The following is a 27,973-nucleotide window of genomic DNA, read 5'->3' as shown; positions in this document are numbered from 1 at the left end:
TCCAAACAGGCTTCTACGAGCGGCTGATGAAACAGTATTAACCTACCAGGAATCGGCAGCTAGCTTGCGTTTCGTTTTGACTAGTCAGCGGAGACGAAGCGTGGGTAAGGGCCTATCGGGTTTTGGAAACTGACAGGCCCACGTTTTTTTTTTCCTAGCGGGAAAAAGAACCGACTGAATAACAACACATTTAAAATAAATAACCACCATCTAGTAAGGGGAGTTAATAAACGACATCACGGTTAAAAAGAAGAGGGATCGCGTGGGTGGGGGGAGTAGGTTATTTAAAATTAGATGGCACCGTCCTCATCGGCGAAAGAATTGGCCGACTCACAAAAACAGGGAGGCTCTTAGCCAATTGGGTTTCGGTGGGGAATGGACTGGTCCTCCAAAGGGAATCTGCATAATTGCCGTTAATCGAAGACTAGATTCGAATATTGGCCAATCAACTCTTCTCTGGGAGCACCATCACCTTGCCAACGAGGGCGGGACTAGAGTAAGCGCCTGATGTTCTTTCTGCTTATATGTCAGTGCTTAGAATCAGAATCTAGCTGGAAGGGACCTTGGAGGTCTTCTAGTCCAGCCCCCTGCCAAAGCAGGAGACCCTATAGCATGGGTCTTCAAACTCGGCCCTTTTATGACTCATGGACTTCAACTCCCAGAATTCCTCAGTCAGGCACACTGGCTGAGGAATTCTGGGAGTTGAAGTCCATGAGTCATAAAAGGGCCGAGTCTGAAGACCCCTGCCCTATAGTATAGGCTTATATCATCTCAGACAAGTGACTGTCCAGTCTCTTCTTAAAAACCTCCAATGATGGAATGCCCAGGATGTCTGAAGGCAAGCTGTTCCACAGATTAATTGCCTTCACTGTTAGGAAGTTTCTCCTTAATTCTAGGTTGCTTCTCTCTTTGGTCAGTTTTCCATCCATTGTTTCTTGTTTTGCCTTCTGGTGCATTGGAAAATTAATTGACCCCCTCCTCTTTGTGGCAGCCCCTCAAATACTGGAATACTGTTATCATGTTGCCCCTAGTCTTTCTTTTCTCTAGACTGGCCATACCCAAATCCTGCAACCGTTCTTCCCATGTTTTAGTCTCCAGGCCTTTAATCATCTTAGTTGCTCTTTGCACTTTTTCCACTTTTTCTATTGTACACAGAAGCTTAGAGCTTCTCTTGCTGCATGTGAGCTTAATTTTTCAATGGCTGGAATTGCAGTCAATCACTTAGGGCTGAGGAGGAGGGTGTGGACTGGTTTGCGTTTAGAGCAGAGGTCTTCAAAATTGGTCCTTTTATGACTTGTGGACTTCAACTCCCAGAATTCCTCAGCCAGGCACGCTGGCTGAGGAATTCTGGAAGTTGAAGTCCCCAAATCATAAAAGGGCCAAGTTTGAAATTTCCTGGTTTAGAGTATTTTCCTCAATAACCAAGGGTTACGTCGAAGTTTGTGTAACAATTGTGTCGCTTAGTTGAAGTCTTCGATATTTAACCCTGGTGGGAAGCTCACTTGGTTGTGTGATTGACAGCTTTTCCATTTCTCTTTCTAGGATGTTGTACACAGTGATGCGCTACGTTTTTTTCTGGAGAGAAAAGCTTATCTTTTGATATTGTGCCATCATTTTGCTTGGTGCAATTTTCTCTTTATTATCAGATTAAGTAAAAATTTAAAAGATACCCTTGGTACAGATTTGTTGAACTTAATATAAGATTGTTATTTATATTAATATATTAATAGTTTAAAGTAAATGTGCTATTAAATAACGTACTCAAGGAATCCGAAAGTATGAGCCTTCTCCTAGGGGACTTGTAGTTTAAAAACAGAAGGAAGATGGACGTAAAGAAAACATTAAATTATTTTAATTAAAGATACTTAAACTGAATTACAGAATACTGGAACTGGAATGTTGTGTCAAATATTTAATCAGCTAATTTATTTTTGACTAATGAAAGTTTTTACTGCTGTTATCCAACTCTTTCTTAATTTACCCATTTCTTTATATTTGGATATTAAGGAAATTGAAGATCGGCACTAAACTTCGATATAGACATTAATAGGTGTATTTTGGATGATTGCTTATTGAAAGACTCGCGTTACACCCCGCTCAGCCATTTAGGAAGCAACCATTTCCAAAGCTATTTTTGATAAATCGGTGATGCTCTCGAGAAGCAACTGCTGAGTGATAGCGATTAGAAAGGAGTGAAGATGGAAAAGTTGAAAACTGGACAGATTTGGATGAGCATATTGGAAAAGATAGTATATAAAGTTGCTGCAAATACTATCAAGTATATGAGAATTAAGTGCTCTGTATATTATACAACATTTCATTGTTTAGTCTTAATGCTGCACTAATTATGTCAGCTGATTTTAGTAAGGCAATGCAAGTTCCTGCAAAACTAAAATGTTACATAAGTTCCCTATTTCAGTATGGTTATTGTTAAACTGTAGCTTTCAATAGCATGACCAGTGTTGAAGGATGCTAGGAGATATAATTTAATTATATGTAGAGAGTCATGAGTTTCCCATGTCTTAAACTAGGCTAAAAAATGGAGTTCACTTTCATAAGCTTTGTCAATGGCTACAAATTAAATGTCTTTAAAAGAGAGAAAACTGAGAATGAAGCAATGGTTGGCTTCTTATTGTTATAACTCTGCTACCTCCTAAATCAGAACAACAGAGCTTGAGATATTACAGAAGAGAGCCTTACTTAATCTTATACCTTACTTGTATCCGTAAAATGTTTGTTTTACCTTTGACAGAAAAAGATTGCTGGATTCGGAGGGATTTTGAATAACTTGTGCATACAAATTAATACCTAGTTAAAAACCTAAAAAAATATTTTTGCTTCTGCTTGAACTAATGTGCCAATATAACTTGCTAATATAATGGATTCTTTTCACTGTTGCTATCTCAGAGGCCATATCATCTTTCAACAGTTTGTATACAGTCAGGTGATTTACTGTTGATTCACTTAACCCAATATTGACTCTATTTTGTCATATAATAGTTCTTTGTAGCCCTCCCTGAGAACAGTATGCCAAGGATTTCACATTACTTCTCTATTTTGAGGGCATAAGGGAAGATGGATTGTATATGTCCATCTTTTATATTTTGCATATATCCAGCTTCTGTATATTCCTTCCTGAATAAACTAATGCACTATGTATATATAGTCACCAAAAGTATGAAGGTCAGTGAGTGCAATTCTTGGGAGAAGTTTTGAAATTATTAAATTAACATCTGGCTACCTATCTCTGAGCGTTGCCAATAATGATGAAATCAGTCATGTGGTGGCACCTAGTGGTCAATTTAATCTAGGATCCTGGGGACACAAGTGTTTTGAAAATAAACTGTGGCGATCTTAATGCCTTTCTGACAGCAAAGTTATAAAAAGATAATGGCAACCAAATTCAGGATCTCCTTGATTCCTTTCCCTGACCATGGATGCTCTGGGTTCAAGGTCTCCCAGCCATGTGTTCTCTGCTCCATTCCTTGCCAGTCACTTGTTACCTAGAAGCAATTACTGCCAAACATATAAGATAGCCCTTCATTCTGTCTACCTGCACTGTATTCTTTTGTGCGTCTTTCTTCTGAAGCCAACATGCCTATTTACAGGCATTTCTAAGGAGTTTTAGCCTTCTTTGCAAGTACCTGAACTGGGCAGCTGGCAGGACATCGCAGAGAAACAAATTGTGATCTTGATAGATACATGATACATTTTTTTGTTTCAGCACAGGTCATTGTTTCACAAGGAGGCTGACTGAGAATGGAAGAGACCACCTTGAAGATCGTACTAGTGGAACAAAGAACGGAAACCAATGAGAAAGTAAACTATACTGGAAAAAATAATATCTCATCAAACAGGTATGTAACTTATTTGTTACTAACTTATGGTCTTTGCCTTTAATGTAAATACTAAGGTCTTGCTGTTTCATGTATGATTTATTTTACAATAAAACCTGTTGAACTCAGTGGGGCTTATTTTAAACTGAATTTGCATAGGATGGGATTGCAAAACTCATTTCAAGAACATTATCCTGGATTGGAATATTCAGATCACCCAGATTATTAGCCAATTTCAAATGTCAGATTCAGAGTCATATAACTATATACAGAATGCTTTCAAAATTAATGAATGTATCAAAGGGCTTTCATGAGGCAGTCCACTTCCTCAATTTTATGACAGTTTTTCAAAGGAGGTATTATTAAAAAACAATTTTGTAGCATTTGGAGGTGAAATAGGGTCATTGCTTGGAAAAGTGGGTAGCAATGGAGAAGATTTGTCAAAGAAGCATTTTCCAAAATACACACTGCAATCTTGTGTGAAGGTGACAGTATTAATCTATGCTGTTCCTCTTTCTGTTGATAACCATTTTTCCATTCTATTTCCTATAGGAAAATTTATATGGATTACAATGCAACCACCCCTCTGGCACCAGAAGTGATTGAGACAGTTAAAGAAGCCATGTATGAAGCATGGGGCAATCCTAGCAGTTCTTATGAAGCAGGTCTGATCAAGATTATATGGAAGTGTTTTGTGAAAGCATCTTTTTGGGATATAAGCATGTCTAGTGGTAAAGGGTTTTTTTTTCTAATCTTGAAGGGTGATTGGTGTAGCAGTTAAAGATTTATAAAAAAAAACATTGAATGATGAATCATTACAGTCTCCAGTCACTTCTACTGTAGTAGTAACTATGGAAAATAGAGATCGCCCTAGTAACATTTATATCAGAATGTTTGTTGTTAAATTTTATATGTACATACACATGTAACACTGCATTTTTCATTGTTTAAAAAATAATACATGGGCAGGCTGATTGGAAAAGATGGTAGGATAGTAGGCAGTGTTGCATGTGTATGTACATATAATTAAACAGCAAACATTCAGATTTTATGTGTTATTAAAAAGCAATAAAATAAATTTTTAAAAGTACCGTATATACTTGAGTATAAGCCGACTCGAGTATAAGCCGAGACCCCCAATTTCACCCCCAAAAACTGGAAAAAGTTATTGACTCGAGTATAAGCCGATCCGCCGTTCTGCAAGCCTCTGCCGCCAGCAGAGGCTCGATCCGCCATTTTGCAAGCCTGAATACACAGGAATACCCTGTGTGGCTGCGGCTCGTCGGCAGGTCTCCGTTCCTCCTGCCGACCTTTGGGGAGGTTTGGGCGCCTCCCCAAACCTCCCCAAACCTCGGCAGGTCTCCGTTCCTCCTGCCGACCTTTGGGGAGGTTTGGGCGCCTCCCCAAACCTCGGCAGGTCTCCGTTCCTCCGCGCAGACCTGCCGACCTTTGGGGAGGTTTGGGCGCCTCCCCAAACCTCGGCAGGTCTCCGTTCCTCCTGCCGACCTTTGGGGAGGTTTGGGCGCCTCCCCAAACCTCCCCAAACCTCGGCAGGTCTCCGTTCCTCCTGCCGACCTTTGGGGAGGTTTGGGCGCCTCCCCAAACCTCTGCAGGTCTCCGTTCCTCCGCGCAGACCTGCCAACCTTTGGGGAGGTTTGGGCGCCTCCCCAAACCTCCCCAAACCTCGGCAGGTCTCCGTTCCTCCTGCCGACCTTTGGGGAGGTTTGGGCGCCTCCCCAAACCTCCCCAAACCTCGGCAGGTCTCCGTTCCTCCTGCCGACCTTTGGGGAGGTTTGGGCGCCTCCCCAAACCTCCCCAAACCTCGGCAGGTCTCCGTTCCTCCTGCCGACCTTTGGGGAGGTTTGGGCGCCTCCCCAAACCTCGGCAGGTCTCCGTTCCTCCTGCCGACCTTTGGGGAGGTTTGGGCGCCTCCCCAAACCTCCCCAAACCTCGGCAGGTCTCCGTTCCTCCTGCCGACCTTTGGGGAGGTTTGGGCGCCTCCCCAAACCTCCCCAAACCTCTGCAGGTCTCCGTTCCTCCGCGCAGACCTGCCGACCTTTGGGGAGGTTTGAGCGCCTCCCCAAACCTCCCCAAACCTCGGCAGGTCTCCGTTCCTCCTGCCGACCTTTGGGGAGGTTTGGGCGCCTCCCCAAACCTCCCCAAACCTCGGCAGGTCTCCGTTCCTCCTGCCGACCTTTGGGGAGGTTTGGGCGCCTCCCCAAACCTCCCCAAACCTCGGCAGGTCTCCGTTCCTCCTGCCGACCTTTGGGGAGGTTTGGGCGCCTCCCCAAACCTCGGCAGGTCTCCGTTCCTCCTGCCGACCTTTGGGGAGGTTTGGGCGCCTCCCCAAACCTCGGCAGGTCTCCGTTCCTCCGCGCAGACCTGCCGACCTTTGGGGAGGTTTGGGCGCCTCCCCAAACCTCCCCAAACCTCGGCAGGTCTCCGTTCCTCCTGCCGACCTTTGGGGAGGTTTGGGCGCCTCCCCAAACCTCGGCAGGTCTCCGTTCCTCCTGCCGACCTTTGGGGAGGTTTGGGCGCCTCCCCAAACCTCCCCAAACCTCGGCAGGTCTCCGTTCCTCCTGCCGACCTTTGGGGAGGTTTGGGCGCCTCCCCAAACCTCGGCAGGTCTCCGTTCCTCCGCGCAGACCTGCCGACCTTTGGGGAGGTTTGGGCGCCTCCCCAAACCTCCCCAAACCTCGGCAGGTCTCCGTTCCTGTTTGGGGAGGTTTGGGCGCCTCCCCAAACCTCCCCAAACCTCCCCAAACCTCGGCAGGTCTCCGTTCCTCCGCGCAGACCTGCCGAGGTTTGGGGAGGTTTGGGGAGGCGCCCAAACCTCCCCAAAGGTCGGCAGGAAGAACGGAGACCTGCCGAGGTTTGGGGAGGTTTGGGGAGGCGCCCAAACCTCCCCAAAGGTCGGCAGGTCTGCGCGGAGGAACGGAGACCTGCCGAGGTTTGGGGAGGTTTGGGGAGGCGCCCAAACCTCCCCAAACAGGAACGGAGACCTGCCGAGGTTTGGGGAGGTTTGGGGAGGCGCCCAAACCTCCCCAAAGGTCGGCAGGTCTGCGCGGAGGAACGGAGACCTGCCGAGGTTTGGGGAGGTTTGGGGAGGCGCCCAAAGCTCCCCAAACAGGAACGGAGACCTGCCGAGGTTTGGGGACGTTTGGGGAGGCGCCCAAACCTCCCCAAAGGTCGGCAGGTCTGCGCGGAGGAACGGAGACCTGCCGAGGTTTGGGGACGTTTGGGGAGGCGCCCAAACCTCCCCAAACGTCGGCAGGTCTGCGCGGAGGAACGGAGACCTGCCGAGGTTTGGGGAGGTTTGGGGAGGCGCCCAAACCTCCCCAAACAGGAACGGAGACCTGCCGAGGTTTGGGGACGTTTGGGGAGGCGCCCAAACCTCCCCAAAGGTCGGCAGGTCTGCACGGAGGAACGGAGACCTGCCGAGGTTTGGGGACGTTTGGGGAGGCGCCCAAACCTCCCCAAACAGGAACGGAGACCTGCCGAGGTTTGGGGACGTTTGGGGAGGCGCCCAAACCTCCCCAAAGGTCGGCAGGTCTGCGCGGAGGAACGGAGACCTGCCGAGGTTTGGGGAGGTTTGGGGAGGCGCCCAACCTCCCCAAACAGGAACGGAGACCTGCCGAGGTTTGGGGAGGTTTGGGGAGGCGCCCAAACCTCCCCAAAGGTCGGCAGGTCTGCGCGGAGGAACGGAGACCTGCCGAGGTTTGGGGAGGTTTGGGGAGGCGCCCAAAGCTCCCCAAACAGGAACGGAGACCTGCCGAGGTTTGGGGACGTTTGGGGAGGCGCCCAAACCTCCCCAAACGTCGGCAGGTCTGCGCGGAGGAACGGAGACCTGCCGAGGTTTGGGGAGGTTTGGGGAGGCGTCCAAACCTCCCCAAACAGGAACGGAGACCTGCCGAGGTTTGGGGACGTTTGGGGAGGCGCCCAAACCTCCCCAAAGGTCGGCAGGTCTGCGCGGAGGAACGGAGACCTGCCGAGGTTTGGGGACGTTTGGGGAGGCGCCCAAACCTCCCCAAAGGTCGGCAGGTCTGCGCGGAGGAACGGAGACCTGCCGAGGTTTGGGGAGGTTTGGGGAGGCGCCCAAACCTCCCCAAACAGGAACGGAGACCTGCCGAGGTTTGGGGAGGTTTGGGGAGGCGCCCAAACCTCCCCAAACAGGAACGGAGACCTGCCGAGGTTTGGGGACGTTTGGGGAGGCGCCCAAACCTCCCCAAAGGTCGGCAGGTCTGCGCGGAGGAACGGAGACCTGCCGAGGTTTGGGGACGTTTGGGGAGGCGCCCAAACCTCCCCAAACAGGAACGGAGACCTGCCGAGGTTTGGGGACGTTTGGGGAGGCGCCCAAACCTCCCCAAAGGTCGGCAGGTCTGCGCGGAGGAACGGAGACCTGCCGAGGTTTGGGGAGGTTTGGGGAGGCGCCCAAACCTCCCCAAACAGGAACGGAGACCTGCCGAGGTTTGGGGAGGTTTGGGGAGGCGCCCAAAGCTCCCCAAACAGGAACGGAGACCTGCCGAGGTTTGGGGACGTTTGGGGAGGCGCCCAAACCTCCCCAAACGTCGGCAGGTCTGCGCGGAGGAACGGAGACCTGCCGAGGTTTGGGGAGGTTTGGGGAGGCGCCCAAACCTCCCCAAACAGGAACGGAGACCTGCCGAGGTTTGGGGACGTTTGGGGAGGCGCCCAAACCTCCCCAAAGGTCGGCAGGTCTGCGCGGAGGAACGGAGACCTGCCGAGGTTTGGGGACGTTTGGGGAGGCGCCCAAACCTCCCCAAACAGGAACGGAGACCTGCCGAGGTTTGGGGAGGTTTGGGGAGGCGCCCAAACCTCCCCAAAGGTCGGCAGGTCTGCGCGGAGGAACGGAGACCTGCCGAGGTTTGGGGAGGTTTGGGGAGGCGCCCAAACCTCCCCAAACAGGAACGGAGACCTGCCGAGGTTTGGGGAGGTTTGGGGAGGCGCCCAAACCTCCCCAAAGGTCGGCAGGTCTGCGCGGAGGAACGGAGACCTGCCGAGGTTTGGGGAGGTTTGGGGAGGCGCCCAAAGCTCCCCAAACAGGAACGGAGACCTGCCGAGGTTTGGGGACGTTTGGGGAGGCGCCCAAACCTCCCCAAAGGTCGGCAGGTCTGCGCGGAGGAACGGAGACCTGCCGAGGTTTGGGGACGTTTGGGGAGGCGCCCAAACCTCCCCAAACGTCGGCAGGTCTGCGCGGAGGAACGGAGACCTGCCGAGGTTTGGGGAGGTTTGGGGAGGCGCCCAAACCTCCCCAAACAGGAACGGAGACCTGCCGAGGTTTGGGGACGTTTGGGGAGGCGCCCAAACCTCCCCAAAGGTCGGCAGGTCTGCGCGGAGGAACGGAGACCTGCCGAGGTTTGGGGAGGTTTGGGGAGGCGCCCAAACCTCCCCAAACAGGAACGGAGACCTGCCGAGGTTTGGGGAGGTTTGGGGAGGCGCCCAAACCTCCCCAAACAGGAACGGAGACCTGGGGAGGTTTGGGGAGGCGCCCAAACCTTCCCAAACGTCGGCAGGTCTGCGCGGAGGAACGGAGACCTGCCGAGGTTTGGGGAGGCGCCCAAACCTCCCCAAACGTCGGCAAGTCTCCGTTCCTCCGCGCCCTGCCTGCCTGCTTCTTTCCGCTGCGGAAAGAAGCAGGCAGGCAAGGCGCGGAGTTTGGGGAGGTGCGTGCGCACCTCCCCAAACCTCCCCAAACTTCGGCAGGTCTCGGACGGCGGTGGCTTGGGAGAGGTGCGGGCGATCCCGGAAGCACCAAAGCCTCGGCCGCGCACAAGTCCTCGGTAAGTTTTTTTTGTTGACTGGAGTATAAGCCGAAGTGGAATTTTTCAGCCCAAAAAGTGGGCTGAAAAATTCGGCTTATACTCAAGTATATACGGTATGTAAAATTAGTCAAACCATCAGCCCCACCTGGGATTTACAGTTCAAAGCAGCAGCCTTTACAAAATTAGCTATGTGTTCTTAGCATCTTGTAGCCATAACTGGGATGTTATTAAACGTAGTATCATTAATACGTACTGTTTTGGGGCAACAATGGTTGGATAACTTTCAGAGCTGTAATTTATGTTTTGCCCAAAACAGTGGGAAGAGAAGTATCATTTTAGCACACCTTGTGGCTAGTGTTGAGTGTTGTTTATTTAAGGAGGAAAATGCCATTTTAACATTAGTAGATCAAAGGATAGCTTAAGCCTGTCTCATTTACGGACTGGGAAATAAAATGAAGATAATTTCATGGGTACAGGACTGAAAAGTGGTGTTGCCAGGACATCTCTGTACAATGTTTAGTTGCAATTGGGAGAAAAGCCCATAATTAAAATGCACATGCTTTTACTGTGAGGAACAAAAATCCCAGGATCTACCTTATATGATACATTTTTGTGTCTTGCCTCCACAGGTCAAAGAGCAAAGAAGATCATAAATGAAGCTCGTGAAAGTCTGGCTAAAATGGTGGGAGGACGGTTCCAAGACATTATTTTCACTTCTGGAGGGACAGAAGTAAGATATTTGATGTTGTTAACACTATTTTGATATGGTTGTTATTTTTTTAAAATGCCTTTTAATTACTAAGCTTAGTCAGATTTATTTTTATTTTCTGGAATTGAAATTTTGGATGAGAAAAATCTGCAAAAAATAGTAATTAGCTCAAAGAAAAATCTACCTCTATCCTACAGAATGACTTTTTGATCTGATTTGTACTTCTTTCTTTTTCTCCAGGCAAATAACTTAGTGATTCATTCTGCAGTGAAGGATTTTATGAAAAGCAGCAAACAAAGTATTGTTGCAACAAGAGAAAACCACGAAGAAAAGTCTTTAGGAACACTTCCACATATCATTATATCTTGCATTGAACATGATTCAGTTCGTCTCCCTGTAGAGCACCTGCTGAAGGAACAAAAAGCTGGTGAGCAATTGACATTTTGTAACTAGGGCCATCAACATTTTTGGTGGCACTTTTGAAATGAAGGTGAGGATGTTTCACAGAACGGCTGTTACTGTGAGCATGGCCATTCACAAAATACAAATTTAGTAGAGCACGAACTTATGAGTTTCTTTATCTCACTATCTCATTTATGGTCTTAGGATATTGTCTGTCACCCCCAGTTTACCTTTGTTGTTTCTTTATGGATAGATGAGTATTCGGAACAAGTATGCATCTGCAACTCTTAAAAATACTTTGTGTTTTTTTTTTTAAATATCCATGGAATCTTGCAAATCTGATTGTGCTGTACCCCTCTTCCTTATAGTTTGGTGAATTGGGGCAGTTTCTGTGTGAGATGCTTCCAAATGTTATCTGGCTATTTTGGATTTAAAAATACTTCACATCTTTTTGCCTAAACAATAGTTCCTGTGTTATCTCCATCAAGGCCATCTTATTCTATGGAGGCAAAATACATGCATTTCATTCAGACATCCTAGCTTAGACTATTAAATGTAGAAGATAATGATTATAAACTTGAAGAAGGAATGCAGAAAAAAAGTTAAAACAGCTTGGTCTAGGAAGAAGAGGGTGTGAGGCAGAAACTCGAAGATTACTTGCTTTGATTCTCTTTGGTATAAGAGAGGTCAGAGGAAATCTCCTGTCAGGCTTTCAAGATTCTGTTATTATATCCTATAATGATACAGTTCCTGTAATTTTTATGGGATCTGTTTCGTGACTTGGCTACCTTAAAAAGATGATATGGTGTTATCATTATTATGAGATTAAATTATTATTAGAATTGTATCCCTCCTTTTTTATTTAATTATATGGAGATGGATTTGTAGGAAATGACCAGGCTGAGTTGAGGGTGGGGGTGGTGTTGGTGTCAAGGGCATTATCAGTTTGGAGTCCCTTCGTGCCCGTAAGAGATCTAAGTCCAGCCCTCCTTGAATTCCATTGACTCTTATCTACCGCCAATTTGCCTTGATCATTAGTAGTTCAGATTCTTGAAAGACCTAACATGGAATAAACTTCTACTCATTTGAACAACCTTGGTTCCTGGTTTCTTGCACCTAAAAAATTGATTATAAGTGTTTTCTTAACTCAAAATATTTTATAAAATAAAGGACCTAAATTATACCCTGCTTTCAAGCTGTTGCTGAGTTCCTGTGGAGTTCCCTTTTTTCCCTTAAATTCTGCCTTTAAACCTGTAAATTATTAGGTTTCCTCATGACTGCTAAATTCTGCAGTCTCTGTTATCAGCATTTTGGCTGGAACTTACCTGATACCCATTGGAGAATCCTTCAAACCTACTGTAAGAAAAATAGCAACTGCTTTTCAAAAAATTGAACTGTGGCATGACTTTCTTCTTTTTATGCTGGTTTGTAGAAGCCACTTTTGTGCAAGTATCAAAGGTGACCGGGCGAGTGGAAGTAGATGATGTTGTTGCAGCAATCCATCCAACTACGTGTTTAGTTTCTGTAATGCTAGCAAATAATGAAACTGGGGTTGTGATGGTGAGTTGTAAATTTATAGCTCATAAACTTAAGAAAAATAGTTGAGATTTTTAATTAATTGAGATTTCTCCAGAACTAATGCCAAAGATATGTCAAAACAGGTTCTTCAGGGTGGCTGCTCTTCACATTTAATATCTTCAAATTTCTTATTTTTTTGTTATTTATGCCAGTGTTCTTGGTCCCGTATTTTACAACAATGACTTTATTTTTGCCAGCATGGTTATTAGATTTTTGTTTATTAAATTGCTAGATATGTATGCAATACATTATGGCTTAGTTTTTATTATAAAATTTGCTAAATAAGTAGACAAGATCAATATTATGTTACTAGGTAGATTCAGTTATGCTAATATTATGGAGACAGGCAAATGTTGACAATATATTTTATTTTTATTTATTTATTTATTTTAATCCCATTTATATCCCGCCCTTCTCCGAAGACTCAGGGCGGCTTACAATTTAAGCACAAACCAATGTGCTTAGCAATAGCCTTCATTCTATGTATATGCCTGCTTATTAGGGCTTTCGGCCCCCGCCAAGCGGCATTATTACAAAGTCAGTTTATTGCCCCCAACAATCTGGGTCCTCATTTTACCTACCTCGGAAGGATGGAAGGCTGAGTCAACCTTGAGCCTGGTGGGATGCGAACCTGCACTAATTGCAGGCAGCTGGTGTTACTAAAGGAGGCATTAGCCCACTGCTCCACCAATTATGACTGGAGAAAGATGGTAATACCAGTATAACAATAGGCCTATCAGTCATAGCCTATTCCTCAATTATGAGAGACTAGAATTATGTCCAATGTGATAGAGCATATTAGTTGATGCAACATCTTTTCTATTTCAGTAGTTCCAAAAATGAATTACTAAATACTAATAGGGAGGGAAAGTAGTATTTTTGATAAAATTATATCTACTGACACCTAACAGGATACTTTTTTCTCAGCCCATCTCAGAACTCAGTCAGCAGATTGAAGTTATTAACCACAAGAGAAAGGCCTCTGGTCTGCCATGGATCTTAGTACACACAGATGCAGCCCAGATGATTGGAAAGGGGCGAGTAGATGTGCAGGACTTGGGAGCAGATTACCTCACTATTGTAGGACACAAGGTATATTTTTCTTTGTTTGGGCTACTATCTCCTTGTTGTGACCTCTTCTGAACTTTGGAGAATTTCATACCCAAGAATAGTAGTTCTCAATTACTAAATTAGAAGCCACTGTGCCTCTAATTTGGTTTGTCATTTCTGGAAACTGTATTCTCTTACAGATCTCATGTGACATACTGTTGGAAAGTCTTTTGTTGGATAGCTGTACAGCAGGCATGTCAAACTGCCGGCCCGTGGGCCAGATGCCTCACGATGAAACCGTGCCCTCCCCATTGCCGGCAATGGGGAAAAAGTCGCAATACGTCACGCGACGTCGCGAGTTTGACATGCCTGCTGTACAGTAAACTCTGCTATAAATAATCTTACTATGCATGTTGGTAGGCAGAATATAAAGGAGCAAAACAGTAGTAATAAAGTCTTTAATTATGCCACATCTTAGGGCGGCACACTGTGTGATATCTCTAGGAAATTCTTGGTAAGTTTCTTTTTCAAAAAGGAAGGTACAAGAGTATCTGTTGTGTTTGACTTGATACTAGCCAATTGTAGTATCAAGAAGTGGAAGTAATGAGAACATTGAGGGAAATGACTATATAAAGCTGAGATTACCCAGAGAGATGTTTGACTCCCCTACATTGCATTATTCAAGCAGAGACTGAATAGAATCATTCTTTGATTTTAATGGTACTTCAGAAAGCTTAGTTGGTCCATTAATGATTCTCCAGTAGATGGCCCTCAGGAATAATTTTTGAGTAACATCTTTTTTCCCCCACTGAATTTTAGGACTCTTCAATGTGACATGCTTAAGTTTTCTTAAGCATGCTTTCTTCCACTCCATAAAACGTCTATCATTTGCATTACTCCTGTTACATTTTCCTCTTAATTCTTACAGGAGGACAAAATTATAAAGTTGGAAAAAAACCGTTCACGACATCTAGTCCAATATCCTTGCTTAATAGAGGATCTGCAGTGCATTCTTCTTCTCTGGCCAATGGCTGTCTTTGCTTAAATGTCTCTGCCAACTATCTGCTGAAGAAGTCTCTATACTCATTACTCTGTTCAATAAGTGTTCTTATCAGGAACGTTTATCTGCATTGTTAACTATAATTTATCTGCCTTCAGCTTTTATATATTACTTTTACTGTTGTGATTTATAATTGCAGTTTTACGCCCCACGTATTGGAGCCCTATATGTTCGAGGACTTGGTATGAACACTCCTCTTCACCCCATGCTATTTGGAGGCGGACAGGAATGGAGCTTTCGCCCAGGGTATGGTGAACAGGAGCAATGGATGTACCAACTGAATTGTTAGAGACCAACCAAATGCATTGTGACACTATAGCAGGATGTACAACTTTCTTTGGTTCAAGAGCAGGTAGCCATGCTTGATGACATGTTCAGGATTGTAATCTAAAAGAGGGTAGTGGGGCAAAACCCATCATGAACAGGAATGGAGTATTTTATTTTATTTGTATTTATTTTTATTGAGCAAGTAAAACTAAATAATAAGTACAAGTAAATAAAACTACCCTGTTATGCTTCCACATTGTGGCAGATCAGAGGATTTTGGGAGAGGTCAGTGAAGCAATGTATGCCAAGAACACATATTCTCAGCGGAATCACCCAAGATACCTATGAAGGTCATCCCAACTGCTCAGCTAAAGCGAGTAGGCACCAATTTTGGGCAGTAATAATGTAGGTGAATGCTGGAGACAGATGATCACTTTATTGCCACTTCAAAGGCATAATTTCATACTGCATAGGAGAATACAATAGTAACAATTTGCTTGTATTTTATAAAAAAAATCACATGAAAAAACCACGTAATTGACAATTGAGGGTTGGATAATAGAGACCTCAGTTGTTTTTGTGGCCTGCAATTCTACAGATGTGACATTTTGATGGTGTTCTGAGATTTATATTTTAGTGGTGCAAGATTTGGCTAGTTGTCCTGGGCTAGTTGTCTAGTCTCTCTTTCTCTATTTTTCAAATCAAATAAATCCTAGAACAAATCAATCCATAGTTCTCACTCAAGGCAAAATAACCTAGCTGAAATTATTACATTTTACACAAATTATGCAAAGACCTAACTGTCTTGAGAAAAAAAGGCAAAGACCAGAAGTAAACTGGATGGACCCAGCTTCCGTGTATGCCATGGAAAGACCTGAAGGGGATATATTGTCTTGCAGAAGGTCTGTCTATATTGTCACCAAGAGTCAACAACAACTTGATGGCACAGAATCAGTTTAAAAAATGGTAATCATTAAAAATTAAAGTTTTATTGCATAAATCCATTCATCTTTCTCTCCCCCCTCCATCTCTCTCTCAATCCAATTGATAAAGTCGCTAATAGTTTCTTCAGTACAAACACAAAAACACCTCTCTCTAAATCTCTGAATCAAAAGGTATTGGAAATTAAATAGATGGATCCCTATATATTTCAGTGCTCTGCTTCTGAATTCCAGTTGTCTGATTTTGTCTTAAATAAAAAGGAAATGCAAGTAAGATAAGAAGAGGGGGAAAAATAAATAATGCACGAGAGAGCAGGCTATGCTGAGAGTATCTTGATTTATGTACTTATTATATGTTTTATTGTTAGCCGCCCTGAGTCCTTCGGGAGATAGGGCGGGATATAAATCCCATCAATAAATAAATAAATAAATAAACAAACAGGCAGAGAAAATATGTAAAGGAAAGGAAATGCACTAGGATAAGGGTTGCAGAAGAGCATCAAATGAATTGAGATGGCAGAAGGTTGAGGGGAACTGAACTGAGGCAGCGGTGAAGCAAATACAATTTATTTTATTTTATTTATTTATTTTAATTCCATTTATATCCCGCCCTTCTCCGAAGACTCAGGGCGGCTTACAAGCTTAGCAGTTGAGGACAATGAGTAAAGATCACAGGAACAAAGGATGAGAGTTATCTAGGTAGGTAGGAAACAGAGGTGGGAATCAGGTAGGTGTTCTGTACCAGCCTACTACCGGCCCTGCAGAAAAGGCAGGGACAACCCCTTTTACAAAACGGCAAGAGGCTGGAACTAAGCCTGCCAAATTTATTAACATAAAACAGAGCAAAGAGAGCAAACACGAACCATGAAACAGGAGCTATTCAAACGGTTGCCTTCAGCAAACCAGCCCTCCCACACATTCCCCTTTTAAACAGTTCAGGGTGTGGCTGCTCTCTGCCTCTTTCCAAGGTGCCCCATTGCCTTCCTCTGTTTACTCCTGATTGACTGCCTCCTGCATCGGGCGTCCTTGAACAGGGCCAGCTGTGGGTCATCTTCATCCACGCTGTCAGGCTCACACAGCTGGGTCTGCGTCGTGACAAGATGGGAGGGGCCTGGCTGAGGGCTCTGCGGAGCCTCAATACTATCCTCAGCAAGGTCTCCAACACCCCCCCCTCCTCCTCTGAATCATCCGACCCAACTGCCGAACCCACAGGCTGACCCTGAATCACAACAGTAGGTTAAAGAAGAGAAGCTGCAAGTAGAAGTAACAGCAGGTAGGAAAGATGATGGAGGCAGCAGTGAGCACAGTAGAGGGGAAACTGGAGGGTGAGGAATTTGGAAGAGCAGTAGAGAATAGGCACTTATGAAGAGTAGAGGTCAGGCTGATGCCTGAGAAACTAAGGAAGAGGAATCATAGGCAGCACTGACACCCGCCCTGCCACACATTTTGCACTTCTGTGCTATAGTGAATAATAAGTAGGTTTTAAGAGTATGCAAGAAAAGGTATCCAAAGGAAATATTTGGAAGAAAAATGCAAATAGAAAAATAAGAGGATCTTCTGATTAGAAGTTTTTATTTTATTTACTTCCTACATTAATACTAGTGAAATATTGTAACATGGTTGTTATGCTAAGTGTGTAATGTATTAAACAATTCACACAGTTGTATTTGTGCAGCTTAAAGTGTATGAATCAAAGCTACTTTTTTTTAGGACTGAGAATACTCCAATGATTGCTGGTCTTGGCAAGGTAGGCTTAAAAAATGGTAAATGATACAAATATGCAATGTGGATAAAAGCTGTCTTATTGAATAAGTGTGTCTTTATTTGTTTAAAAAGAGGAAATAGATATCAGCAAGTCATAGATTTAAATGCAGCACACATATAACTGTAGTAAGGTACGATAACTGTCCAGATTCTCTGAATTTCTTTGCTTGGGCTTAGCCAATGCAAATATTCTTTAGTTTCTAGACTCTTGAGCCAAGTCTTCATAATGTTTTCTGTGTTTGCATGGAGACCCAAAGTTCTAGACCTAGACTTAGACTTTCAGGTTAGTTTAACATATAGTGGGATACCAATAGAGGATGTTGCAATCAAGGGCTTAAAGCAATCTCACCAATTTTTTTTTACCATTTTTAGTTTTTTAGTTTTCAGTCTCTGCAGCTGCGCAAGTAGCTTATCAGACTAAAAGTAAAACATCAAGTTGGTCTATAAACAAATGGCAGGGAGTAGAGTCCACAGGAACCAGTGCTTTTGTCATTTGCCTTCTTCTGATACCTCCCTCCTAGGAAATGGCTCTGATTGTTGAATGTGGGTAATGTAAAATATGCTTTGCACATTTTGAAAATAATTTGCAAAAAAGAAAAAAAAACATTTTGGACCTACCTGTTATTGATTTTTAAAAGTGTAGGTTTTGGAGACTTGAAAAAGAGTTTCAGGCTTCTTCCAATTATTTTTGAAGTGTGTACAGCCATACTGCAGAATACACCAACATTTTTGATTACTTTTTATCTTTAAGATTGTTTTGTAGGTATAGGGTTTTATTGGGAAATTTGGGGGAATTCTGTGGAGGAATTCATTGGCTTTTTGTCTACCTTGGCTAACGATAATAAACATCATATGGTTAAGTGAACAAGGAAACAATGATTCCTTTCGAATTTGGCTCTAATATTTAACCTGTTATTCTTGCCTTCTATTGCAGGCAGCTGAATTGGTGACTGAAAACTCTGAGTTATATGAAGCTCACATGAGGAAAGTTCGGGATTATCTGGAAAAAAGGCTTGAAGTAATTTCAGTCATCCACCTGTTTTCTGTATAGTTCTGCAGTCTTTATATGGGAACAGGAGATGACATCAGAAAGCTATATTACCCTATACCAGGGGTAGGCAACCTTGGCTCTTTTATGACTCGTGGACTTCAGCTCCCAGAATTCCTGAGCCAGCGTGTCACGAGTCATAAAAGAGCCAAGGTTGCCTACCCCTGCCCTATACTAAATACAGTCATGGGACAGTGATGCCTTTCAATCTAAATGGAAGCAGGTCAAAGGGCAAGAATGCTGAAAATAGCAAATGACACAGGGAACACATTGGTTCAGACTACAGATGCGTGTATCATGTCTGGATTGACCCCAATGAATATTGCAGAACTGCCATTTTTTTGTAATGGAATAGCACTGAAGCCCCTTTACATTGTCTTTCTTGGAATTTATTACTAAAAGAATGGTGACATATGTCTTACTTTGACTTGCTCGAGCAACACAAGACCTTTCAGATATTCTTCCCACACCTATGTGCAAGGTGATAGGTAATCTTGTGAGTGCTGTTCTACTGTCAGGGGGCAATACTACCCATAAATATTTTTATTTCTTTATGGATCTAAAATTATAACATACTTATATTTTTTCTGCAATTCATCAATATCTGTGATAGTTGTGTGTGTGTATTAATAAGTTGACATTTTATAAAAAGTATTACTTCGTATTCTAGACTATATTTGGAAGACAAAATATCCATTTTAACTGTCGACTGGAAGATTCTAAACGACTTTGCAACACCTGTAATTTTTCTATATTGGGCTCAGGTCTACAAGGTAACATCTATGTCTATTTGCACTATTCTTTAAGAACTAGTCTATGATTGATTTATGGGATTTTGTATTTAGTGATCAATACAACATTTAGTATTAATCGCTTTTAAAACTAATGTCTCTGCCTTAGACCAAATCAGGGTGTTGTCAGCATGCTATTGTGTGCTTAGTCAAATTTGCATTGTAATTTCATTATGAAAATGCCAACTACAGATGCAAGATACAAATTTTTAAAATTCCTTCTCTTGAATTTTTAAAATGAATTATGTAATTAGAAGACATTGTGCTGTTTTGTCCCTGAAACATGTTTTGAAATGTATATTTCACATGTTCAAATTTGGTTGTAGCAATTTTATATATGTGGTCCTAACCACTGGTTGGTCAAAATTCATGAGAAGCCAATTCTACCAAAATACGAACAAGGATTGATTTTTAAACTTATATCTTAGTTATACTTGATAACATAGGCAAAACTACAAGCAAATTTTGTGTATTTCTTCCATAATTAGATCCATAGGCACTTCATGAGAAGAGAGCAGATATATATCTTGTTTTTTCTGTAGGTTGGCTGGTGCTCTCCCGTTGTAGGACTTTGCTAGCCAGTGTTGGGGCAGCCTGCCACTCTGAAAAGGGTGACCAGTAAGTAGCCAGTATTGTGGAACTAGATATCCTGCAATTGGAGGGCATATGTAAAGAAGTTTGTGTGTGTGTGTGTGTATTTTACGAAGAATTAACCACTTAGAGTCATAACAGCTCTCAATCTTTCATATTACCCAAGAATTATGGTGAGTGGTGATGGTAATGTTATAGCTGCTGTGAAGAAAGACACTATTGATAGTGTTTTGTGCCACTTTATCCATACCTTTGGAATTTCATGAGCCACAGCAACCACACTCCATACCCAACTCACATTATGTTGCCACCTTTGTCTTAACAAGCAAGCTATGCATGGTAACAATATTAGTGCTGCTAACTAATTGACACTGACCTATGTTACTTAAGAACTAGTGTTTATTTAGCGTATAGCATAGAGTACATGGATATAACAATAGTACATGGATATAACAATATATAAAAGGAGCTCATTGTGTTCCATGTATTATGGAAATATGTAGTCAATTTTGTAAGGTATGAGGAATTGTAAGAAGATATATATAAGTTATAGGTTACATTTTGAAATAAATTAGTTCATGAGAATGGGAATAAGTGTTCTATAGGGCATTTATCCAATTAAGTGCAGTATTTGTTAGTTGGAGAAAATCTGTTTTTCCTCCTGTATAAGCTTCCAAATAGCAGTTAGTCAACCATTCTAACCGCTATATTCTTAAGAGCTAGTAATGGCACATGACAAACAGATTATGATAAATATTTATAGCCATTGCATCACTGTAATTGCCTCCCTTCCTCACTGATTTATACTATTATCCAAGAAATAAGCACCATTCACAGTCCATTATTCTATCTATGCAATAGGAACAAATATTACATGATTTACATAATTGGGTTCCTCCATGGATCTGATACCAGTTTAAATTATATATATTATTTTTCCTGGGCCTTTAAGAGTAAGATGTGAGGAGAGAGAGATTATGCAGCCTTGATGCTGCAGAAGTAGGAAAAGAATTGGCTATTCAGAAGCTAAGAGTATTTTGATTTAGCTACCAAAGCCATTATGAAAATTGATCAATTTGCTGACATATGTTTATTCCTAGTGATGAGCATATGCCTTGTACCACTGTAAACAAATCTTTTCCAAAATCCACATAGCCCTCTCTTTTCGGGGCAATGGCCTACATAATTAATGGAGTACAAGGAATTAGGATATTGTAAAATGATTTTGTTCTGACTACGCAGAGAAATGTAAATTGATGTGCCTAGTATCAAAAAGTAACTTGTTTCCCATATGGTGTGCTGTATACAGTATTTCAGATACTACAGGTTAGTATAAAAATAAGTACTTTGCATTTATATCTTTCTTTTCAAAAGACTTAAAATCATACTCTGAAATATATAGAATAATTGTTAAAATTGCTATAGGCGTTTTGGAATGTAAATAAGGTAGCTACACAATACTGAAGACACCTATTTTAGTAGCTTTGCTGCCACTCATGATACTTGAATCCATAATCCGGTTTATTATTTATTTGTTTTTCTCTGTCTCACCAGTCAGTTTATAGCATAGTCGCTAAATATAATCAAATCTAAATTTATCTGTTCTTGTAGTTAAAATGGTTAATTTTTTTAAAAAGCATCCTTTTAAATACAATTATGATTCTTCTGAATCTTTTCATACTGGCTTCTTAATATATGTTCTGTTTTGGCTACATAAAGATCTAGATTTGAAGTTTAAATTTGTTATTAGCTTGTGCAATAACATACAGTCTTAAAAATCCACAACCTTCCTTTACAGTTGGTTCCATAAGTCATTAGAACTGTGTTGTATATAATACCTTTTTATCAGTTTTAAAGTGATAACAATAAATAGCAATTCCACTTTCTCCATACTTAAAAGCCCTTAATGTTTAGCTTGTCATCCATATTTATTATTGAACATTAATCTGATTAACAAAGAAATTTCAGAATTACTGAATTGCATGGTGTAGTTTAATTTCTGTTAAATTCTGTAGACCTCAGAATACAAATTTGACCATATTTGAATTTCTATTGAAACAAAAATATCTTAGAAATATATATATATTGGACAACAAGCTCTGCTTAATTTGTTTCCTTTCTCTATATGCTTCTCAGACCAGTATGGTAAAAATACCGTTAAAGGTTATATTTTGCTTTAATTGTGTCTGTTTTCAGGCCCTCAGCTGTTCTGCTTAGCTTTGGAATTCCTTATAATGTTGCACAGAATGCCATACGCCTCAGTGTGGGCCGAAATACAAGCAAAGAAGATGTGGATCTGATTGTAGAAGATTTGAAACAGGCTGTGGCTGAGTTACAGTAGGCTGGACACTTACAGTCAACAACAGTAACAACAACAACAACAACAAAACATTCTGTTCATCAATGTCAGGAAGTGAGCTCCTGATACTCTGTCTGCCATACTTACATCTGACATATTGTGAATTATTGTGTTCCCATCAATTTAGTGAAACAGAATTTTTGTTGAACATCAAGTAATTTGTTTACAGCTCTTGAATACCTTGGAGCACTGTCTGCATCTATGAGCACTTTTTTTTTCTTGAGTTCAGCACTAGTAAATCCAGTTGGTGAATTACACTTTTTAACATGTTTTACCAAACAGAAGGAAGAACAAGGAAATATTTCTACTGGATATTTAAGTTGGTCCTGAGCCGAAAAATGTGAATATAATGGTTGTCCCAAAGGTGCTTTTTCCAATAGGCAACGGGACTTGCTTTTTTTTTCTTTGAAAATATTTGCTTCTCATCCAAGAAGCTTCTTCATTCAGGTCTATGGATATTCTCAATCATCCAGGTCATTTTTGTCCCAAAGGTGCTTTTTCCCAAAAGCAACTGGACTAGTTTGGGGTTGTTTTTTCTTTGAAACGTTTCACTTTTCATTCTTCTTCAGCTTCTTGGATGAGAAGTGAAACATTTTCAAAGAAGAAACCGAAGAAAGTTCAGTTGCTTTTTAGAAAAAGCACCTTTGGGACAATTGCGACGTGGATGAAAGAGAATCTCCATAGATATTAATACAATAGTTAGAAGATGTATGCATTTATATTCATATACACTTGTATCTGCCAGACATATGCATACATATATGGTCAAGTAAATCTCTAAATTTGAAAGAATCAGGGATTTGCCTTGGAGATGTCTATGTTTAACCCAGAAATGCATAATAATAAATTGTTCTACTCAAATAAATGTATGTATATGTACTGGGAAAGAATGTACAATACATCTATAATCTATAATCTATAATACATCTGTTAGTATTAAATAACAGAGACAAAACCAGAATACTGGTTACATATAGGCCGGCTTCCTTCCATTTACCTTAGCATTACAGAGTTATTTATAGTTTTATGTAGCTAAACATGTTGCCTTGAGCTTCGCAAAATCTAACTAACTGAAAAGTAAATCATGCTGAAGGCAACTTGGATTTTGGGGTTCTGAATCAGAGATAGTTGTCCCTTTCTGTATGGATGGCAAGAGGACAGAATTACCCACAACAGTAATTCCCTTTTGAGAGGAAGCTGGTGCTGTGATAGATGCTGGATTTTACTGTCACTGTTTGTTACAAAACATAAAAAGTCATAAATATCATAAATAGGAGATCTGTTATCACTTGAAAAATCCCACAGCAGGAGAGATAATGGCAGCTGGGTATACATGTGTATTTTCTTTAAGTGTTGAATTTCAGAAATATGCTGGAATTGGCTTGAATAAGTGGAATAAGGTATATTGTTTTGTGTGTTTTGTTTACTTTTACTGCATTCACTGTAACATTGTTTGCTAATAGTGAGGAGCTAAAGAGGTAATGTTTGGTTTCTTAGTATTGTACTTGCTAAGGTTTTAATAGGAAATTTCTCCAGTATAGGTCACTCACTAACCTTTCATAGTATTATTTGTTTTAGTAGACAGCTTGACCGGTTCTTGTTTTAAACCCCAAATATGAAACATTTCTTGATTTGCAAAAGACTCATGAAACAATTTCCTTTTCCTGGCTGTTGACTTGATCCCTCATCTATTTCTGTCCCTGATCCAGCATTAGGTTTATTTATTTATTAAGAAAAGTTATATACATTCATGGATAAATTTATACGGAATGTTTGTGATGAAGGCAGTACGTAGGAGGTAAAAACGTGTGTATCTGCATCTAGATCAGACATGTCAAACACAAGGCCCGGGGGCCAGATCCGGCCCGCAAAGTGGTTTCATCCGGCCCCCGAAGCCATCCTGGAAACAGTGAGGGAACGGCCCCCACTGCCTTGGCCCTGACCCAGAGACCCTCCTTCTGCCAGAGACCCTCAGATCTGTCCCACTCCTGCCCAGGCCCCCATAGGCACCCTTGATGCGAACGATGTAGAGCTGGTCATGCCCACCCAGTAGGCCATACACACTTTAGCCACGCCCACCCAGTAGGCCACACCCACCCAGGCCATACCCACCCGGCCCCCTGGGGGCAACCGCAATGCTGATGTGGCCCTCAATGAAATTGAGTTTGACACCCCTGATCTAGATGGTACAGTGTTGTTTTCTAAGAACCTGTATGTTTTCTGTGAAATTTGAATAATAGATCAAAAAAATATTGAACTGAAACTAATTATGGACTAAGATGTTTCTAATAGGAAAACTGGAGTGATTGGTAATAAGTTGAACATCATAAGTGGTAAACATTAGAGCAAGAAAATTCTGTGAGTTGGTAGAAGATTGTCTAAGCAAGGTAATATGGATGGAGAAATATTCAGACGTGCAAACGATAATACAGAATACGGTGTAGTTTGTCATGAGGAATTGATATTGAAAAGGATTAAAATGTTTGTATATAACATAGTGCTTCTGCCAATTTTATTTGCTTATTGAACTTGTATAAGCTATTGTATTTGTATTTGAGGGTAAAACCATTCCATCTCAAGTGACCCAGAAAATGATGAAAATATGGAATTGCATTTTTAAAAAAGCAAATGTAGACATAGGAAATTCAAAAAGAAAAATAGTAATTAAAGTTTCTTCAGGTTTTTGTAGCCTATAATTGATGAATACATAAAACAGATAAAATTGCACTGTAACAGTGCTACCGTTGAAGTTTTGCTGTTTTTTAAATTGGAGTATAAAATTTGCTATACATTTGACCAGTCCATTTAAAGTACATTTGACACTTTAGGAGTTAATGTCACAAGAGAAAAGTGAATTAATAAAATCAAAAAATGCTACCTCTTGCCAGGCCTGTGTTCCTTTCTTAAGCCCCCAACAGAAATTCAGGTTCCTATCATCCTTTACAAAGTAATCAGAAACATACATCACCTGCTTGATATATATAAAAAAAATCAGAGAAAGTAAGAAAATCAGTAATAAAGCTGAGATAGATGGGAAAGCAAAGTGCTTGCATTAGCTACCAAGGAACAAGACCAGCTGCTGATAGCAATCAGAATTAAATAGTGCTCTGAATCAGGACCTAGTCTTTCGTGCATCATAAGCAAGCAAGGAGGATTTTCTCAGATTTCTGGCTCTGCAAGCAAAGCTTCTTGGGAACCAAAAATAAACAGTGGGGCAACTCCAGCATGTGATGGAGCAACTTGCCAAGATACAACAGCTGAAAAAGGTGAAGAGAATAGTGTGAAAGTAAGTTGATAAGAGAAACAAGAGAAGAGTTGTACTTTGTTTACACCACACATAATTGTAGTCCCTGTATATATATTGCTGTTTGACTATGTGAATGCCAGCAATTGTTGAATTTTACTGCTATGTATATTTAACCCTCATCATTGAAAACTTGCATTCTGGCATTTATCAGTTGTTCCTCATTATGAGAGATGGCATATTCTAAAATAGGATTGTGGATTTGAAAGAGCCTGCTGTATCTAGTGTGCCACTGTGTGGAAACAAGACATTGCAAGGTCAGTCAATGCCAAAGGAAGTGAACATTTTTTTCTCATTATTTGCAACGGGAACATTTTACATACCCCTGCAGGATTGTAGAGAGGACAAATATTAGGACATTACTAAAATAATGCAATATGTTTTCTCCTAGCCATTCATTAATTTGCTAAATTACAATATATCCCATCCATTAATGTAAAGATTGAATCATTTACATCAGAGATGTTCAAACTCGCAATGTCACATGACGTGTCGCGACGTATCATGACTTTTTTGCCATTGCCGGCAATGGGGTGGACGTGGTTTTGCTATGATGCATCCGGCCCACAGTTTGACATCCCTGATTTACATTGTATGCTGTGGATTAAATGTCTGTTGAATTTAATGGGAAGTATTAAGCATTAGGCTTTATACTGAATCTTTTAACATTTTTATTTGGAAGTAAACTTTATTGGATATTATTGAGCTGTCTAGTACATATACACACAGAATAAAAAATGCATTATCACAGTTCTGTGCATATTTATGTAAAAGTATGTGCTACTGAAATTAAACAAATATAACTTTGAGCAGCAGTTTTTACATTTCCAGTTCTTCTCTTATAGCTTAGTGATTTGTTATATATGTCTAATTTGGGAGAAGCAGTTTTTATACAATGAGCATTGTGTCTACTACATGTGATACTTTGCATTTTTTGGGCAAGTAGGAAAAAAACCCCTATAACTTTCAGATGATTTTATAACTGCCTCAATGAGGTCATCACATCTTGCCATCCACCTCTCACCAGGCTTAAGTCTAAGAAACAAATTTGGGATAATATGCCACGTCTTATGATCTAGATAAAGAATTAAGATGGTTATTTTTAATAACCACAACCAAACAGATCACTCAAATCCAACAAAACCACTTTCAGGAATGGAGTTGCCCTGAAAAATATGGAGCCACCTGAACAGAATCAGGACAGGCCATGCCAGTACTAAAGCAAGGCTCTTTAAATGGAGAATGGCTGAGAGCCTGCAATGTGACTGTGGTACACCAGAACAAACTATAACATATAATTCAGGAATGTCTCCTCAGGAAATTTCAAGGCACCTGGGACCATTTCATTCCAGCCATGCCAGAAGCAGTTAGAATAGTTAGATGCCATGCGGAGTTTGCATTAGATATTTTTTTCTTTGCACCATAGGAGAGAAATATCCGCCACTACCTAGGATTGAACTCTCAATTGATATAGTAAAGTTTCTGAGGGGAGCCTTGCTTAAAACATTATAAGGTCAAATGGGAAAATGTCTCTGGAGCACAGGCTGGTAAATGCATTGTATGCAGCAGAAATACATTCTGCATATCATCCAGAGTAATATCAAATCCCATATAGAGAGCACAAACAAGGAACAAGAATTGCCCATATTTCAATAAGTTTTAATATAAGAAGTAGGACTATGGGAGAGTATCTTGGAAATAGCAATCGGAGATGATCACCAGCCCCTAGAGTCAGAAACGACTAGCACGCATGTGCGGGGGAACCTTTACCCTTACCTTTTATTAATAAATACGTTCGCTAAAGTGGAGTGTCTTTAAAAGTTTTGAATCTCTTTGGAGTCTTTCTGCACCCTAGACTGAGTTGCTGTTTCTCAGATTCATGTACTCCTCAACTTACAACCACAATTAGGATTGGAATTTTGATCACTGAGTGATTGTTAAGCGAGATGTCCATATGACTGCTTTGCTCAATGATCACAATCCCAGCACTCCCAACTGCAGTTGTTAAGCAATCTCCTGGTGTATTAAGCTGGCAGAACGAAAGGGATGCCTGCCAAACTCAGCAACCCTCTGTGTGTAGAAGGGAACTCCTCAAGTGGGCTGCAGAAATTGAATTAGAATCTTTGGGATCCAAGCCCCATGTCTGCACCCCGCTGAAGTAATTTAGCTCCCCTTAGCAGACAACTCTTTCATCCAGTGCCAAGAGACAAGAGAAAGTCCTCTTAGCAGTCAGCAGCATCTTGCAACCTTCCCTACCAGCTTCCCCACTGACTTTCTTGGGAAGCTGGTAGAGAAGATTGCAAATGGCTATCTCATGATTTCAGGGTGCTTCACAAATAGTCATAAATGTGAACAGATTGCCAAACAACCAGATCATGATCATGAAACTGTGGGTACAATATTTTGTGATGGTCAGAAGCACTTTACGTGCTGTAAAACACCCTTTCAGAGGCTGTCTTAATTCCAGACTTTTGCGATCTTAAGTTGAGAACT

General features: G+C 41.8%; 1 protein-coding gene across 3 annotated transcripts; it reads left to right on the top strand.

Annotated features, from left to right (window-relative positions):
- Positions 1-20: 20 nt before the first annotated feature.
- SCLY (selenocysteine lyase) lies at positions 21-25,045 on the top strand. Of its 3 annotated transcripts, XR_014492643.1 has the most exons (14): positions 21-104; positions 3,725-3,857; positions 4,389-4,501; positions 10,246-10,346; positions 10,566-10,752; positions 12,160-12,287; positions 13,233-13,397; positions 14,555-14,661; positions 17,334-17,370; positions 18,322-18,405; positions 19,106-19,208; positions 19,769-19,844; positions 22,014-24,009; positions 24,369-25,045. XR_014492643.1 is itself a non-coding variant. In XM_083363574.1 (13 exons), the coding sequence occupies exons 2-13, from the start codon at positions 3,760-3,762 to the stop codon at positions 22,156-22,158; spliced, it is 1,344 nt and encodes a 447-aa protein (XP_083219700.1). In that variant the 5' UTR covers positions 21-104; positions 3,725-3,759; the 3' UTR covers positions 22,159-25,045. The 3 variants fall into 3 exon arrangements, 1 of the variants encoding a protein (XP_083219700.1); XM_083363574.1 differs by having other exon boundaries at positions 22,014-25,045; XR_014492644.1 differs by lacking the exon at positions 21-104 and having other exon boundaries at positions 3,584-3,857.
- The last annotated feature ends 2,928 nt before the right edge of the window (positions 25,046-27,973 follow it).

Source organism: Vipera ursinii (genome assembly GCF_947247035.1).
Source record: "Vipera ursinii genome assembly, chromosome: 5".
NCBI classification, from domain to species: domain Eukaryota; kingdom Metazoa; phylum Chordata; class Lepidosauria; order Squamata; family Viperidae; genus Vipera; species Vipera ursinii.
This window is presented reverse-complemented; position numbering and strand designations above follow the sequence as displayed.